The 17,814-nt window shown below is 39.4% G+C and overlaps 2 protein-coding genes and 1 non-coding gene across 6 annotated transcripts; 1 reads left to right on the top strand and 2 right to left on the bottom strand.

The window, feature by feature from the left end:
• Positions 1-2,783: 2,783 nt before the first annotated feature.
• LOC138026948 (abscission/NoCut checkpoint regulator-like) lies at positions 2,784-7,657 on the bottom strand. Of its 4 annotated transcripts, none has more exons than XR_011127368.1 (4): positions 7,593-7,657; positions 4,380-4,549; positions 3,094-3,190; positions 2,784-3,008 (listed from the first exon to the last, which is right to left on the bottom strand). XR_011127368.1 is itself a non-coding variant. In XM_068874421.1 (4 exons), exons 1-4 carry the CDS (start codon positions 7,647-7,649, stop codon positions 2,853-2,855), a joined length of 432 nt encoding a protein of 143 aa, XP_068730522.1. In that variant the 5' UTR covers positions 7,650-7,651; the 3' UTR covers positions 2,784-2,852. The 4 variants fall into 4 exon arrangements, 2 of the variants coding, with proteins under 2 accessions (XP_068730522.1, XP_068730523.1); XR_011127367.1 differs by having other exon boundaries at positions 2,784-3,005; XM_068874421.1 differs by having other exon boundaries at positions 4,428-4,549; positions 7,593-7,651.
• Positions 6,986-7,058, bottom strand: Trnaa-ggc (transfer RNA alanine (anticodon GGC)). The gene has a single exon. It is a non-coding gene; the product is annotated as a tRNA-Ala (tRNA).
• Positions 7,658-13,170: 5,513 nt separating the features above from the next.
• LOC138026947 (histamine H2 receptor-like) lies at positions 13,171-16,639 on the top strand. Its single transcript, XM_068874420.1, has one exon. The coding sequence runs from the start codon at positions 15,077-15,079 to the stop codon at positions 16,037-16,039; it is 963 nt and encodes a 320-aa protein (XP_068730521.1). The 5' UTR covers positions 13,171-15,076; the 3' UTR covers positions 16,040-16,639.
• Positions 16,640-17,814: the final 1,175 nt, after the last annotated feature.

Genomic DNA, 17,814 nt, shown 5'->3' with positions numbered 1-17,814 from the left:
AATAAATTCAAGTTATATGAACTGGTTTGAAAATGTGAAACAAAGAGAAAGAACATTTAGTTAAATGAACAGATAATTACATCTGGATTTTTTGCATTGATGTTGCCTTCCTTCCTGTATGGTTTTCAACCTGTTTCCCAATTCTTCATTACAGTTGGTTTTGCTGACGGAGTAATCTAAAAAAAAATTTGACAAACTGTGAAAACTCATGCCATCATCTGAGGAAAGCAGGAATGACAATCCTCGATGGAAGATCCTTAGAGACCTCCTAATGACGACCACTGACAGTGCCCCTAACTCCTTGTTTTTGGTAGATTTTTTATATCTTTCAACAACTCATTTTCGCAAATTTTTTAAAAAACACATTGAATTCTGATTTTCTTACGATCCGCTTGAAGTTACTGAAGTTTGTTTTAATTTTTGCGACGCTATAAAGCCCCGCTGGACAAAATTATTGTCTCATGGGCTCATTAGTAAGAACGAGCCAATGAGACAACCGTCAGATAATTTGACAACATTTTTTTAGCTGTGATTACAGTCAAGAAAAAGGCATTCCAGCAACTCATAGCTTTGCCCATGTCCTTTTTCTTACGTCACTAGCAGTCAAATAAATAGAACATCTTTGGCCGAGTGGGGCACTAATTGCGAACGATAGGTGACAAAGTAGTGTCCCAACATGATCCTTCACTTTAGTGCCTACGTAAAAAAGTTCAGATTCAAATATTTTTAAAAAAATGTCAAAAAATCTAGGCCTTCTGACTATTACGCGATGGTGCGTATGTATTCGCACAATCGTCCCAAAAAATCAAATCGCAATCCGAATACGCACCTTCCACGAAAAAAATCACATAATCACAAAAGAACGCACAAAATTCATAATAAAACATACCGAAATCACCAAGTTTCTTTGGAGTTTCTGCACAAATACACCATTTTAAAGATGATTTACCTTGGAAAACAGCTAAAAAGCCTTCGTTACCTTCAATTTCGCGAATAGTCGAAGTTCAATTTGCATTTTTTCATCGCCCCTATCAGAAGGCCAAAAATTACTTCTTTAAAGATATGAAAATCTAGTCCCAAAAAAACAACTTGAAGGTTAGGGGCACTTTAAGATGAACATCTTTCAACCTAGTTGCTCAAGGACCCTTAACTCACTGGCACCTGGCAGTGAGAGGTTCTTGACAGAGTGTACTCGGTCCAACACCAGACAATTTTAACTGTCAACTGTGGGCATCCTAGGAGGCCCTGCTGAGGAATCAATGGGTTAACCAGTAAAAAACTACTGATACAGTAGGTCACCTCAATTAACCCATTGACACCGGGGAGTGAGACTTGACAGATTTTACTCTGTCTAATGCCAACGATTTTACTTGTCAACTGGAGCATCCTAGGAGGACCTGAGGAGCCAATGGTCAATGATCTAGTTAGGTTCTAAAGAAACTGTGTACTGTGTTTGTAGGAGGGAAACAAGAAAGTGGGTTCATCAAATGACTTGATAAGGTGAATAATTAACCCACCGCAAAGAATTTTGTGAACTGGCATTTCAAGAGTTTTCTCTGACAAAGAGCTAACCTTGGAGCATCAGATTGCAAATCTCTCTTGTGGTGGTTCATTTAGAAATACCTTTACTTTATATCAGCTTCTTCTGGCCTAACAATAAATTATTAGGTCTCTTAGTTTTCTTTTGCGTTCGCTGGGCTGATGAGTACAGGAAAAGGGACCTCTGCCATGGGTCAAAATTCACTTTGATCCAACCACTCTTCAAACTGCATGCCCCTTGATATGTTTGCCGGCTGTGACTTGAGCCTACTGTGTCCAACGAATTCCTTTACAGTAATAACATGAAGTATCGCGTGGGGATTAGGTCGCTTAGTAACCGCAGTGCATGCTCATCACAGTGAGTTTCGACCAATGGCAGAGGTCGCTTTTCCCATTCTCGTCAGCCCAGCGAATGCAAAAAGAAAAGAGATCTCTGCTAGCAGGGAAATCAGCTTCACATAGTTTCATCTTTGTAAGGATTTGGAAAATTCTTCTGGAGATTTTCACAAGTATCTTTGGAGAAAATATTTTGGTCCTTGTAACCTTCTTAAAGGGGCTAGGTCACGCTATTTTTAGGTAATTTTGTTTAATTTTGTTAATTACGAGCTCTAAACGTCAAATTGGCAGAGCAAGAGTCTTTCATTTGCAAAACCAACGGCCACATAACAACTGAGAATGATTTTCCAGCTTTGTAAATGACATTGTGATATACACTGATATAAATTTGAAAAAAGGTGGGCCGAACGTTTTTCAAATTTACCCAAATTCAATCCATTTCAATCCTTCCAGTTTTGTTCATCCATGTCCCTTCTTGGCTTCCCTGTGTTTTGTTAGAGTTCTTCTATAGTTTTTGAACAGTTATTTTTATATTTAGTTATTTCTATGACCATTCGATCAGTGCTGAAATTGCCTAAAATTGCATGCCCTAGCCCCTTTAACAGCTCAGAGATACAGTACTGGTACTGTTACTCTTGATGGCTAGAAAGGAATTTGATCTCTTAAGTAACAGATCCACATTACAATGTACATGTATGTACATCAATTATCATTATTGAGGCTACAAACATTGGGCTTTTAGAATACTGACTAACATAGATCAAATCACTTTCAATATAACCCATGGGCCATTCAAAATTGTCCCCTTTAAAAACATCTCGTTCCAGTCAAAAACCATAACTTCTTCAACCTTTTCCCTCCTAAGAACAATTAACACAGATATTTTACTCTGTTTAATGCCATATGATTTTACTGATCAAAGGGTGAAATTGTTAACTATATTTTATAAAGAACTTTGAATTATGAAAAATAGAAGTTTATGACACACCTATCGAAGAACAAGCATCATCTGACCTCAGCTCTGCAAGCCTCCTTCTTATTGCATCATCAGGATCAGTAGATACACTTTCATCTTCTGATACAGAGGAGGGTATATTTGCTCTAACTGATCCACTTTGAGGAATGTATCTCTGCTTGAGATTCCAGAAAAAAAAAGATTGAATTTCTTGTACCTTCATTGCGTTACCTCGGAGTATCAACTAATATTGTGTCAGTCACCTGCGGATTATTGAATTCAGATCTGAGGGAAGCAGCATCCCTATTTAAGTCATTCATGTTGTCTATGTCAGCATTTTGGGATTGTTTTTCTTGTTTTCTGAAAGTTAAATTTGTTTATTAAAGTTACGTTCACATACATATAAAGATGTGCATCAAGAAGCAGTAACCCCTTCTTACTATGCCTGCGCTGAGTGTGACATACAATAGACTGCAGTCCCTTCTACGTCAGTCAAAAGTGCTCTCTCCCCATTCTCCCTTCAGCTTACTTGCGTAACCCGAGAAGGGACTGCGAGCAGTCTAGACGTACAACGTACACACACTGCCTTTCACATTGTAGCCAGTGTTTGGCCTCTTCTTTTGCACTTGCTTTTCTTGTGCCAGAAAAGGAGTTGCTTGTTGTGTAAGGTCTGATTTTCACACTTATGTCTAGAAATAGACCTAATTAGTTGCCAGGCCAATTTTTAAATGCAACAAAAAGTGTCCCTTTAAGTCTAAGCCTTTGATACCTATTTCCAACAATAAGATAAAGGTTTAAGGTTAGCATTATTTTTAGCTTAAGGTGAATACAGCTGTTTATTATTCCACTATTGTGCCATTTTACCATATTTGGTGAAGAGAACATGCAAAATATGAGACGGTAATACGCTGCAGTGTCCTGGTTTGACCAGTTTAGAACAGAGCAAATACGGATGGAATGGGAGTTTTTCAATAAAAGAAATTGTTTTGAACATGATGCAAAGACTTAGAATTTAGAGAATTTGGTTTGTCATAGCTTGTCACTCATCATTTCCTTTATCCAATCAAATAAGGACATAATGACTGGCTTTTATGCTGTTATCATCGTTTGCACGTTTCTGCCATGATTTTTCTTTCAATCAGAAGACAGCGTAATTGTGACGTAATTTAGCATGTGATGTTACGTGCACAACTCCATTCCTTCGAATCATTTGCCATTTTCAGTCACTGTGATTTCTTTCACACAAGTGTACAAGTATTGTGGGCTCATATTTTCTTTTGCTAGACCACTGACAATACAATGCATAGTGATGATTTTGCAACTAAAATTTGCGAAATTGCGAATAAATCTTCGTATCTTGTTGCAAAATTGCGACTAAACCTATTCGTTAATTTCAAGCCCTGAAACTGGGACAATGTCAGGCAGTTTCCTGAAATCTCAGCAAAATTTTACTTGGCCAGGCAACAGTAACATTTCCTGATGCAATAATATTTAATTCACCAAACATACCGGTTTAGAACAGAGCAAATACGTAAGTGATTGAACTTACAGAGCAAAAATGTACTGCAGACTTTTTTTTTTTGCAAACTGAAATCACCTTGCAGCATTCCTGAAGCACTGATCGCAAACTTTCACCTTCTTTGGCCCACGTCCTGGCAAAACTAAAGAATTTGATGTGCAGCCTGAGCAAAATAGTCTTCCACACTTTTTACAGCCATGCTGAGAAAAGAGTAGAGAAAGGTTAGGTTGAGGGTGGGTGACTGGAGCATCTTTCTGAGTAGACACCCCTTCCCTTCTACTGCACTTACACACAGTCACCTACTGTACATGTAGTGCCCTGTCATCTTGCATCTCATTATTATTGAAAACAATGCAGTAAAATAAACACTTTTAGATATCTTGACCCATTATGTGATAGCCTGTTCCAGACTCCCAGAAAGTCGGGAAAAGCGAGAGGGGCCTTGGCTTGAGACGAGGCAGGGGAGCCTGTAAGCATCTCTTTAAAATCTTCATTCTGCCCACTTTGCAAATAACCTTTCGCATGTCAAAATGTCAATGTGAAAGTGTTGAAAATGGGCGGCCTTGTGTGGTTCCACGCAAGTTCAAGTGCGATTCTTTTATTGTTGTTCAGAGGTGATGTGTTAATTCTCTAAAGGCCATATATTATTTCTAAGTTCTTCAGGTTTCCAAGAAAAACGTGACGTGTTGGGAACAAGATTCCTAGAGTTTCCTTATTTAGCGTTGTCCGTTTGTTTAATACACCGACAGCGAAAATGTTGTGTTGGCCGATGTGTCTGCTGCTTCCTTCAGGTTGGACCTTGTGCAGAATGAAAAACTTTCCGTTGTCACTGTTGTCTCACTTGTGTGAGGACGTTAGCCAGAAATAAAGACACTTTTAAGAAAATAACTTTACAAGCGAACGAAGGCTTTGTCAAAGTGCCTGGAAAACGAGTGTCAAGGAAATCACTGGCCGGAGATTTAGCAAGTTCAACCACAAGACATGACCAGTTCAAAAACTGCGAGTTGCCAATGCTCTGTTGACTTTTCCAAGGAAAACAGAAATCCAACCATCTGGCCTAGATGATAAGATGGTCTCATCAATGAACTTCAGTTCTGATGCTTCAGGACAACCGATAATGAATGTGAAAGATCGACATTTCATGTGGATGAGTTCAATTGCATTTGCAGTAAGCTATTTTGAGAAAGTTTGTCAAGAATCGCGACAATCCCGAAAGGTAATATGGGATATGATCAATACACTGTTGCTAACGACTGTAGCTGTCGAACCTACTTTTGTTACTTTCCTTCAGCACTCGCAAACATATATCAGTGGCCTCCCGTACGATTCTTTTAAATTTCTTTGAAAAACAGTGCACTTAAAATCACCCACAATACCTTTCAGGACTGTCGCGTGCACTTTTTCCGACAACCTTTCTCAAAATAGCTGTATACAGACCATAGCCATCACCTTAGCCTCCTGAAATCGCTTGACCTTCAAAAGCTTGATTACTAATAGCTAAATGATAAAAAATTCCAGTGCCCAAGTTTTAAAACAGCAAAATATTTTTAATATCATTTCAGTGGCCACATGCAACAGAAGTACACGCCTGTTTCCGGCAAATTTTTGCGCTATTGCAAAGTGGTTTTTTCTTTTTTCTCTCATTTTTTCGAAGGCGATGAGATCTTCACGCTGAAATTTAATTGAGCTTAACTGGTGAATTCGAATACCCTGCCAACTATTTGCATAACATAATATTGTATTTTTTCTCATTCGTCAGAGTAATCAGAGAGTGCCGTCGAATGCTAACAATTGTGGCATGCAGGGGACATAATAGTTGTGTGAGTGTGATAAAATTCGAACTTTTTATCGTACTCGGTGTTGCTCTATTGTAAGCGATGTCGTATCACAGCATTGAAGCGCTTTCACAATGCACGGAAGTAACTGAAAATTTATGCTGTTACCAAAACCTGTTGGAAGCATTGAAAACGGATCTTTTTCTCGAGTTAAGTTCAACAGACAAAACTTTTGCTCGAATCTGAGTGCTTGTACTTTTGGCGACAGAGCTGACGACTTTCTTTCGTGCAACGCGTAAGCCCCGTGCGTGAATCGAAATGATGACTTAAGTGTTGATGTAAACTGTCAAAATTGACCAATCAGAAGGTATACCAGGAGCTGGTATACCGGAATGAAGAATTTAAAGAGATGCTTACAGGCTCCCCCGCCTCGCCTCGACCCAAGCCCCCACTCATCTTTCGCACACATTTTTCTTCTCTGGAACAGGCTAATTGTGTGACTAAAATTAATACTTCATATGTAAGAAATGTGTACATGTATTTTCAAGTGTGGGTCAGAGAAGAAAGATTGAAGTGATCTTCACACTTATAATTACCTAATAATGACAACTTTATTTAAGCGTCAAACTGCACTGCGGCACAAAATATTGGTTCTTGCGAAGAAGGGAAAACTGCAGTATCCGGGGAAAAACCTCTCGGTGCAGAGTAGAGAACCAACAAACTCAACCCACATTTGAACCCGGGTCTGGGAATCAAACCTGGGCCACATTGGTTGGAGGCGAGTGCTCTCACCACTGCACCACCCCTGCTCCCCTGGACAATTTAAGCAATTTTGTCTAAAAGACTCTGGAGAAATTGAGATGGCTTCAACGGGATTCGAACCCATGACCTCTGCAGTGCCGGTGCAATGCTCTACTGACTGAGCTATGAAGCCACTCAGTTGGGAGAAGGTCAATTTGTTGGGCTCGTGTTTTCCAGATAAGTGGGAGGATCCCTTGAATCTTTCATACTCATGAACTGTTTATCTTTGACAACAACATACTTTTAAACCAACAGTATCAATTTATTGATGATTTATATCTTGACCACCTCCCTATCAAACATTTTAAATGTAAAGTCGGTGATTAGAGCCATTAGGTTGACAAGCTACAGGTTATTCCAATTACCAGTCATCCCCTTGTGTATGACTAATATTTACCCCGTAAAAAAAATAAGACCAAAGAGGTGCCACCATGTTCCCCTTGGAAAAAAGAGCCATCTTTTGCAATAATCCTTCGGTAAAATCGCGAAATCAAATGATGCCGACGGGCTCACCACATTTGGATGGCGCAACAAATCTTAACTGAAAGCTAACTATTTCCCCGTTGGTGTTCGGCAAAATACTCCTACCCACTAGTAAAAGCCCATGTGCGAGAAACGAAAATCCAATTTTTCAAATTTTCTTTTAGGAAAAAGAATCAAGTCTGACCTCGCGTCGGAAGAATCCGAACTCTTGCCCACAAGCAAAACACTGCAAGCCCGCCATGTTTTGAGCATGCAGGCTTACGTGCAAGCAACCCTTAAATTTTAAAACAATACGTCATGTAACTCGGCTGTAAAGTCATGTCGCATCATGGCGGAAGATCGTTTCATCGTCCCAACAAACAGGACACGCAGGAGGCAGGAAATGGTAAAACGGAATCGAAGCAAATTGATGATGATGAAGAGGAAGACCCATTTGATACTAGGATAAAGAAATCAGGATGTGCAGATCTTCATTATGCCTTGCTGGTAAGCAACTTGGATGAGTTAGGACAATGTGCGAGCCAGCGAGCCATGTCATGCGAGCCATGGCAGATTGTCCTGCCCCAACTGTCGCCCCAACTTGGATTTTTTACGAGTATCGAAAAAATAGATCTCTTCGATTCCAGTGCTGCCCATTTGTAATGGTTGGCATATTTACTGCGCCTTGAATGGGCCATCCCATATACAAGAGCACATACCGCCGTAGATGAGGCCATTGAGAATTCACCCCCTAAGAGGAAGAAGATCAAAGCAGCAGGCACAAAACACAGGTCACAAGTCACAGGTCATTGTTTCACAAATACAGAAAGTTACGTAAACATTCATTTAAGCTAACATTAGGCATAATTAGACCTAATGTTAGCATTGGTTAACGGTTAGGGCTGTTTCTGTGTTGATAAAACAGTGACCAGTGACTTTTGACCTGTTTTTTGTACCTGCCCAGATCAAAGTCCCATCACAATGACAGGTACCCCTCTGGCAGGAAAATTTTCCTTAGGAAAAAAGGACCATCAATCGATGATGCGGATCACACAAATGATGTTGACTGGTTTACATCCTTGTTAATTATTCGAGCAGCCCCATTAAGAAAACATCATTCTGAGGAAGGAAGGGTGAGGGAGGGAGGGGTTGGTGTAAATTTTTTATGTGGCCTCTTAGGTTCACATCCTATGGTTTCAAATGTCACCAACCTTGTTGGCAGCTAGAGTTTGCAGACCAAAAACCAAAATGGATAGAAGAGACATTGTTTGATGCTACTCTTTTTGGAGAAATTATGGTTGTAGCTTAAAAAGTGATATTTCCAAACCCCAATGTTTCCCGTTTGCGTCTTGTTAAAAGAAAGGGACAATAATTATTGTTGTTATTAATGGACACATCCTCTTTTTTTTCATGGGGAATTGGTGAGCATATAAAAGGGCTCTTGTGATAGGTTTGGATCATCCCTGATGAAGGCACAAGACAGGAGTGTCAAAAGTTGTAACTTATCGTTAAACTATGTTCATACAAACTAATTAGTCTTGTTTATAGGATTGCATGGATCAAAACAAAGACTGGAGAAAATGCCAGGAACATGTGCAAGCTTTCAAAGTCTGTATTGATGAACAGAACAAAAAGCTCAAGAAATCGTAGATGAGGGAACCAGCCCATTGAGATGATGAGGAATTGTTCCAAACAATGTCTCTCAGACATGTGGTAAATTTAACTGAGGCAAGCAGTGATGTGTTGCTAAAATTTCTGGTTAGAGTAGAACCAGAAATTGTTGACAGCCTGTTGCAAATCTGCCGAGATGTTTAAACAAGAAAGTAAATATCTTTGTCACAGTTAAGATATCTGTAGGTCATGGAAAAAAGGGACATTTCTTCATTCATTCATTTATCAGGGATAGCATTTCACCATTTCATACACTAGACTAAAAATTCCTACACTTATTTAGCACCTTAACAAAAGCTCTAAGGCACTTTACAATCAATACAAAGTAGAAACTTAAAAGTAAAATTCAAGACAGTAGAATCAGGTAAAAACGAAAGAGAGTCAATTAGAACAAAAATTTCTTTTAAAAAGATATGCTTTAAGACTATTTTTAAGAGCGTAAACACTTGTGGCTTCCTTGATTTGCTTTGGAAGGCTATTCCATAGCTTCGGGGCACAAACTGAAAAGACTCGATCGCCATATGACTTTAATTTGGACGGCGGAATCAGTAGAAAGGTTAAGCTTGATGAGAGCATCGGATCGTCCAGGTGTATACCGGTGAAGGAGCTCGCAAACACAATTAGGGGCTAAATTGTTCACGGCTTTAAACATGAGGAATAAAATTTGAAATATGATTCGTGGCCACATTGCGATTACATGTTTAGAACATGAGTGCAAAATTTTCATGTCACAGTCGAGGCACATCGAAAAACAGTTAGGCAAGCGGAGTAAAAAAAACGTCTTGTTAGCTCGCATTTTAAAGCCAAACAAACCAGCGAAAGATCGATTATTTCTGTACAAAAAGAGTACAGATGATTGTTATTTCATTCCAGTAACAATAAGAATTCGAGTTTCATTCCTGAACAAAGAAAAAAACGACTAAACCACTTTTTAGACATGCATCCACTTGAAATAACTCGTCCGTAGAAATAACAAACGGTTTAGTGTCCAAGAAAAGAATTTGTGGAGTAACTTCTTCCACCAACTTTAAGCTATCACCGGTGTACCGTTATGTCGCTTTCGTTGTGTTTCTCTCTTCTTTTGGTTTCTGTTTTTCTGTCATAGGCCGTCCAGGCATCATGCAACCTTAGTAGATTCAAAATTAAAAATCTTAAGACATACCAAAAACTGTAATTCAGAGCAAAAAGCAGCCCTAAACAAATTTAAAATAAACACTCAGCTTTAAGTTTATATCGTTCCAATGCTTGACTTGAATAACTACGTAGCCTCCAGTGTGTCCTGACCACAGCTATATTATGTTAAACTTGGACTGAAACCAGCGAAAAATGCAAGAAAAATATATTTTCCAAACCTTCCTGAACACGAAAACCATCGACTGTCAAGAGCTTTCGTTGCCGTAGAATGGCTGTGCAGCCGCGTCGAGCCACAGTAAGGGCGCGAAAAATTAAGCCTCTTTCAGGTGTGTCTTACCTTGAGCCTGCGATCTAATCGACTGCCAGTCCCCGGTCAGCGGTCAACTTCAAAAAAACAGCTGACCTCGATTAGCTCCAACTTGAGCCCACGATATGGTCACGTGATACTGGTCAGCGGATACCTTGTTTTGACAGGTGTCAATTGACCATAACTTTGATGTCCAATATCAAAGATGTATGCTGTAAACTGGCTACAGTGTCAAATGGAGTATTGCCTCCTCGATGAGCTTTAAACTTGAGCCCGTGATATGGTTACGTGTACTGGTCACATTGGCATACATGAAGGGGCGGACGTACGTACGTACGTACGGACGTTCATGACGTCATGGATATAAAACCAAATTTTCTCACATCGATGGGTTACCATATTTTCTTAACTATGGTGCTCCGCGCGCGCGCGCCTTCGGCGCGCGCGGAGCTCCGCTATGAAAAATCGCCGACTTACAAACAGTAGTTACTTGACGTTCAAGATTAAGATGATTGTCAAAGACATCACCGATATTACTGGCAGATAAAGAAGGATCGATGATGGATCCGTCATGAGCTGTAACAGACGGAAAGGAAATAGAAGGTAGATGTTAAAGCAATAGAGGACGTTTTCCGTGTTTCCATAGCCTCATCTAAACACGAGGGGGAGTTGGGAGAATTCGAGACAGTTAGCGTCTCGGGTTTGCATAACTGTCGAGAATTCTCCCAACACCCCCGAGTGTTTAGATGAGGTTATGGAAACACGGAAAAAAGTCCTCTGTTGCTTTTATAAAATATTTCTCAAAGATAATTAAACAAATGAAGGGAGATGCTGTTTTTTTTTTACTTCTTGATTGAAACAGATTTTCTTGAAACACGCTCATATTTCCTACCAACCAATCAAAACGCGCGTCTGACAATACATAACCAATGAAAATTCGTGTGATGTCACAGTCGTGTTTCCATACTCTCATCTAAAAACAGCTGTTGACAATGAGAGTGCGCGAATTTTCCCAATTATTTTATAAAAAGGAACAGTTTGGTGTAGCAGAATCAATGGAAAAATAAATTTTCGAGTCATCCGCATAAAAATGAAATTCCATGTCGTGCTTCCTAATGATATCCCCAAGTGGAGATGTATATAACAAATATAATATTGGGCCAAGGACAGATCCCTGCGGCACGCCATACACAATACCACGCAATGAGGAATAAGCCTCATTAACTATAACAGATTGACTTCGATTTGACAAATAGGACTTGAACCAAGAAAGCGCTTTATCTCTGATGTTAAAACGATCTTCCAGTCTGTAGAGTAAAACTGAATGATCTAAAGTGTCGAATGCAGCAGACAAGTCTAGTAGCAACAGGACAACCGTTCGCCGATTATCCAGAGCCATTAAAATGTCATCCTGCTCTTTGAGGAGGGCGGTCTCGGTGCTGTGCTTTTTCTTATAGACAGATTCGAATACCAATCCCAAATGGTTGTCATCAATGCATAATATACTTTAAAGAAAAAGCTCATGAAATGTGACAACCCTGACAATCTTAGATTAGGATGAGTGGTTTGAAACAGGGTTTGGTTTATGCTTTTTACGGATATATGGAGTTATGGTTGCATAGGAAGGCGGAAGATCACCAGAGATAGGTAACTATTTGTCGCAGTGGAGAGTACCTCAAGGTTTTCAACTGCTCCCTCAACTTATCCCATGCCTCGCTAAAAAGATATGTACACAGCTAAAGGCAAGAACCATTTCTTAATCATGTTTAACTCCATGGAAATGTATACGTTTTAACCACAAGTATCCCAAAATTACCACAACCCCTGCTTTGAATAACTAATAATAACTAACTCGGTGGGGAAGTAGTATACAAAAATTGGTTTTATCAACGGAGTTGATAATGTAAATTGGCCACCGTACAGAGATTCTAAAAGCTGACGTTTCGAGCGTTAGCCCTTCGTCAGAGGGAATCGAGGAATTATGGGTTACGTGTAGTTTTTATAGTAGAGTAGGAGCTACGCTATTGGTGGTAACGTGGCAACGTGAAAAATAGGAATATATTAGTTAAATGGTAGAGTGGTAAAGTGATGACGTCACAAAAACTAAATTTATGAGATCTTCAGAAAGTACATGATGAAGAATGGCCGCTTGCCAAAAATCAGCGTATTTTTGCAATATGGGGGTAAGATATTAGCCCTTCCATGCTTCACTAACTCTATACAAATCCTTGTAATTTTGTCTTGGTTCTAAAGGTTTAGAACAAAGACAAAATTGTGAGGATTTGTATGGAGTCACTGTAGCATGAAAGCACCAATATCTCATCCCCAAACTGCAATAATATGCTAATTTTTGGCGAATGGCCATTCTTCATCATGTACTTTCTGAAGATCTTAATGAATCCCATAATTTCATAATTTTAAATATTTGTGACGTCACACTTAACGACTCTATACCGTGAGGATTAAGGGTGCCGATTTGGAAGATGAATTTTTGTTCGAGATTCTTGCGGCTTTCCGTTGTACCTAGATGTAGGGAAAGGCCGCAGATAGCCATGTGTTTTTTGGAGTGGTTAGGGAGATTGAAATGACGAGCGACTGAGTTAAATGCATCCTTGTCATTCTTCTCAACATCGCGAAGGTGTTTGCGGAATCGGTCGCCTAGTCGTCTACCTGTCTCGCCAATGTATAATTTATTGCATAACTTACAGGTTATGCAATAGATGACATTTGCGGAGGTACATGTGAAACGATCAGTGATCTTAACAGATCGCTTAGGTCCCGATATCTTGCTAGTGTTAAGAATGAAAAGACAAGTTTTGCATCGTGAGCGCGCACATTTGAAAGTGCCGGGTTGCTCGTTAGTTTTGAGCGCTCTTCGAACTAAAAAGTTGCCTACGTTTTTGTCGCGTTTGAATGAAATAAGTGGAGGTTGCGAAAAGATTCTACCAGTCGCGGGATCATTTTGGAGTAATTTAAAATTATTAAGAATGTACTTTTGACTACGTGATTATGAGGATGGAAAGTGAGGGTGAATGGAATTCTGTCATTCTTATCTTTTTGTGACGTTTGTAGTGCTGACTGTCGATCAAAATTGTTGGGCGCGATGTTGGCCCGCTTTGACCACAGAGACAGGATAGCCACGTTTTTCGAAGAACTGGCACATCTCTGATTTGCTAGAAAAATCGGAGTCATCACTACATAGACGTCGAAGTCTAAGAAATTAAGAATAAGGAATGGAGTTCTTGACATTTGATGGATGTGACGATGGATACAACAAATAACTGTGAGAATCTGTAGGTTTGTACTACACACTTACATAGCACGTTGCAGCTGGCTTGGAAGCTCAGTTGGTAGAGCAATTGTACTTCAACTGTCGTGCGTTCGAGCGCCGTTCAAGGCTTTATTTTTTTCAGGTTTTCTTCCATGTTTCTTCGCATTTTTTTTGCGTTGCCGCGAAACTGCGATGATCTACAACTTGCATGACTTGTAAATACTTGCAAGACCATTTTTCGATAAGTGTCTTTTCAGAGTTATCAAGACTTGTTCTAGACCCCGATAAGTCTACCACAAAGATTTGACCTCGAAAACTTCCTACAAAACAGTTGCATGAAGTAAAGATAATTGCTTTCCTCCTGTTGCTGTTACCTTCTTTACACTTGCAATAAACAGCATTTGCATTTATAGGGTTAGCAAAAACCGAAAATACTTTGGAACGCGGTTTTGTTGCCGGAGTACCAGTGAAACTCTGTTGAAATGAAGTATCCTGCCTTTTAATACGGATATTACGTTTCCGTAGGAAATTGTTTCATTCAAAGACTATATGGAGAAATTTTCGTTAAGTACAATTGTTTTCATTTCTCACATTCAGTTGCTGATTTCTTTTTCGCATCTTGATGAAATCGAAATTATTCATTTCACCGGATCGAGTACAAATTTTAACGCAATATTATTTAAAGTTAATTTTGTGACTAATAACAATCCGTATCGCAAATTAAGGGATCTGAGGTCATTTTACACCTTACAGATTTCGAATTCATTTCAATTGCAACTCACATCGTGTTTCATTTGGGAGATTTTAGCTTTTGAATTTTACAGTTAAGCAAATTTCCTGTTCTTCCTGAATTAATTACAATTTCGAGTTTGCCACCACCCGTGAATTAGAATATTCAAAAACAAAATGAACGATGAAATCTCATTCGGGATACGATGGTTATAGTATAATTTTCTCACGTTATCACGTTACTTTACGCTTTGTTTTCCCATTGCTTTTCATCACTGCAATCCCCTTCGATGTTCGCTGTTTTCATCTTGGCGCTATTAACATGTAATAACCACTCTTGCAATCATTAATGCGGGCGCTTGAAGAAACGTCATCAAGGGCAATACACTTATATGTTTCTTTTGTAATTTTTGTTGAATTCCACCTGCTGTTTCAGTGGAAAATATACGACTGGCATATTGGGCCACCACTATACAATTTATTCTGCATATCATCCTCGTGAAGAATAAACTTGTTACACAGCTGATCAGATCTCGACGACATCCTTTCTTCAAATAGAAATCAACATCGCAGGAAAATGGCAAATTCAACAGATCACCTAAAGCCGAAAACATATGAACAACTACTTTGTTCGGAGGAAATAACCGAAACTGCTCATTCTCCACTGATAATAATAGCGGTGATTAACATTTTTCTCTCTGTCGCTGCAATACTGGGAAACCTCCTCATTCTACTTGCACTTGGCAAGGAATCTCCGCTACATCCACCTTCCAAACTCTTGCTTCGTAGCTTGGCGACAACCGATCTCTGTGTTGGTTTCTTCGCACAACCTACTTCTGTCGCGTACTGGATTTCTGTGGCAAAATATAGTTGGGAGTTTTGTCGCTTCGTAAGAAGCGCTATTTATCTGGCCGGAAACATGTTGTGTTCCGTGTCTCTCCTAACCATGACCACCATAGCTGTTGAGAGACTTCTCGCCCTGAAATTGGGCCTGAGATACGGGCAAGTTGTAACACTCAAGAGGGTGTTTCTACTTTTGACGTTTTATTGGGTTGTATCCATCGTCGCTTCAACTCTGCACTTTTTGGACTACCTAATATCGTTATGGTTTGGCTATATGGTGTCGGGACTTTGTCTTGCAATTTCGCTTTTTTCCTACGGGAAAATTTTCCATGCTTTGTGTCTAAATCAACGTAATCGAGTGCAGCACCAGACTCGCAAGGTTGACCGGCCGATGAGCCAATCGCATCAACTGAACATGGCGCGATATAGGAAAGCTGTTAGCAGCGCACTGTGGCTGCAAGTGGCATTGGTTGTTTGTTATGTTCCTTACGGTGCAGTTGGGGTAATTCTCGCCGCATCAGGACTTACTCCATCCATTTACCTTGCAAGGCAAAGTACGATTTCATTAGTTTTTTTGAATTCGTCGTTGAATCCTGTTCTCTATTGTTGGAAGATTAAAGAAGTCAGGAACTCTGTGAAGGATACGGTAAAAAAACTCTTCCCCCTTTCCAGAAGGCCGCTTACTCAAAGGAAGTGAACAGAGAGGTCTTCACCGACTATGATTCAGTCTATCGTTCAATTTGAGTATAGCTTGTCATTCTACCGCTCGTTCAGAAGCTCTTTGTCTTTCAATTTTTTGCTCTGTTGTTATCTGGTAAAGCATCGAAGTAATAGAATTAAGAAGATTAAAATACCAATACCCTACACAGTGAAAGAAACAAACAAAATTCTTATTAGAGACTCGAACAATTAAAATGTAAACAATTACGTTGCAAACAGATCAACTATAATTCCCTTTGACTAGTGTTATGGTATTGTAATATGTATCGTATGTAGTGCAAGTTAATGTAGTGCAAGTATTGTGTAAGAAGTAAGTACAAGTGTAAATCATGTAACATGTATCGTAAGTAGTACAATTAAAAAAAAAAAAAAAAAAAAAAAAAGAAGATTAAAACACTCGTCTCATCTTCTCATGTTTATTCAAGGTAGTGAATGTTTAATAACCCTCAGTGATAAAGGCGAAAAAACTTATAATTCGGGTTCCTTTGCCATGAGTCGCAGCTATGACTACCTATGACGGACATTCTGCAACTGATCTTCAAAGAAACTTGTTCTGAAGGCCCTTAATTATAACTAAACTGTTGTAGGCTCAAGGGACAATGCGGTCCTGTTTTACTGCCGGAACCTTATCATTTTCAGAAAATTTAATGCATCAGTCAATAGCCCTTTTCACGGTTAGTTTTTCTCATTTGCATTACAATGTAATGTAGCAGGTATGTGAGGCAATTTCGGGCTATTTTGTAGTTTCAACGCGAAATTGCCTCGCACCCACGTTAGACTACATTGTAATGTAAATGAGAAAAACTAACCAGTCTCATCTTTGTGAATATAATAGTTTGGCGTATTGACGAGAACGTTTTCGCCTATAAACAAGAAGTTTTATGAAAGCAGATTTTGCATTTACCTCAAAAGCGCCTATCACCTTAACAAACCTTTACACTTTATGTATTCTCCGAAATCGTCTCAAATATATTGTGTTGCTTTTAGAACCTTTTTATTGAAAACTCACCTTTTTATTCGCTTTGAAAGACGGGAAATGTTTTCATAATTTGATCCATGACCGAGCAATGAAGTGGAATGTGGTTGATACCGGATTGACTTCATAAGCCCTTTGCATGAAACTGTCACATGGTATAAAATCTTCCTTGCTGGATGGCAAGCTACGCACTGGGACAACCAAAACGAAGAATAGTCATCCAATCGCTTTGTTTTGGAGGCTGTTGCATTCTTTTGCCGTCCAGCATGGCGGATTTTGTACCGTGTGACAGTATCTCGCAAAGAAGCCAATCGAAAATACCATAATACTCTTTGTTTCCCTTCCAAGTCCCAAGAGAAAATGGAGACAATGCTTACGCAAAACAAAGAGTATTCTGGTATTTTTGAAAGTGGCCTATACAAAGTAGTCATGACGACAAACCAGCATTAAAGCCATCCCTTTTCCTTGCGCGGTCGTAGATCAAATTGCAACTAGTTTTCCTACTTTTTAGAAGCCTGTAAAACAGTGACTTTGAAGGAGAGAGAGTTCAGCGAACCAAAGAATTAGTGTTAGACAAGTTCAAAAAATTGTTGAGCAGAAAGTGTTTTTGAGCACAAAGTGCTCATCATTGGAGCTCATGTTATATACTCGGACAGAAAACCAACTGGCGCATCTCTAGTTTTCATTTTATAGGACAGGCAGGGGCGGTCAGTCAGTTATCATTCAACTCTCCTTGGATTCTTGACAAAATTTGGGTGTCACAAAATAGACTACAC

This window comes from Montipora capricornis, chromosome 12 (assembly GCF_036669925.1).
Source record: "Montipora capricornis isolate CH-2021 chromosome 12, ASM3666992v2, whole genome shotgun sequence".
Classification (NCBI taxonomy): Eukaryota; Metazoa; Cnidaria; class Anthozoa; order Scleractinia; family Acroporidae; genus Montipora; species Montipora capricornis.
Note: the sequence above shows the minus strand (reverse complement) of the source record. Positions and strands in the feature narration are given on the sequence as shown.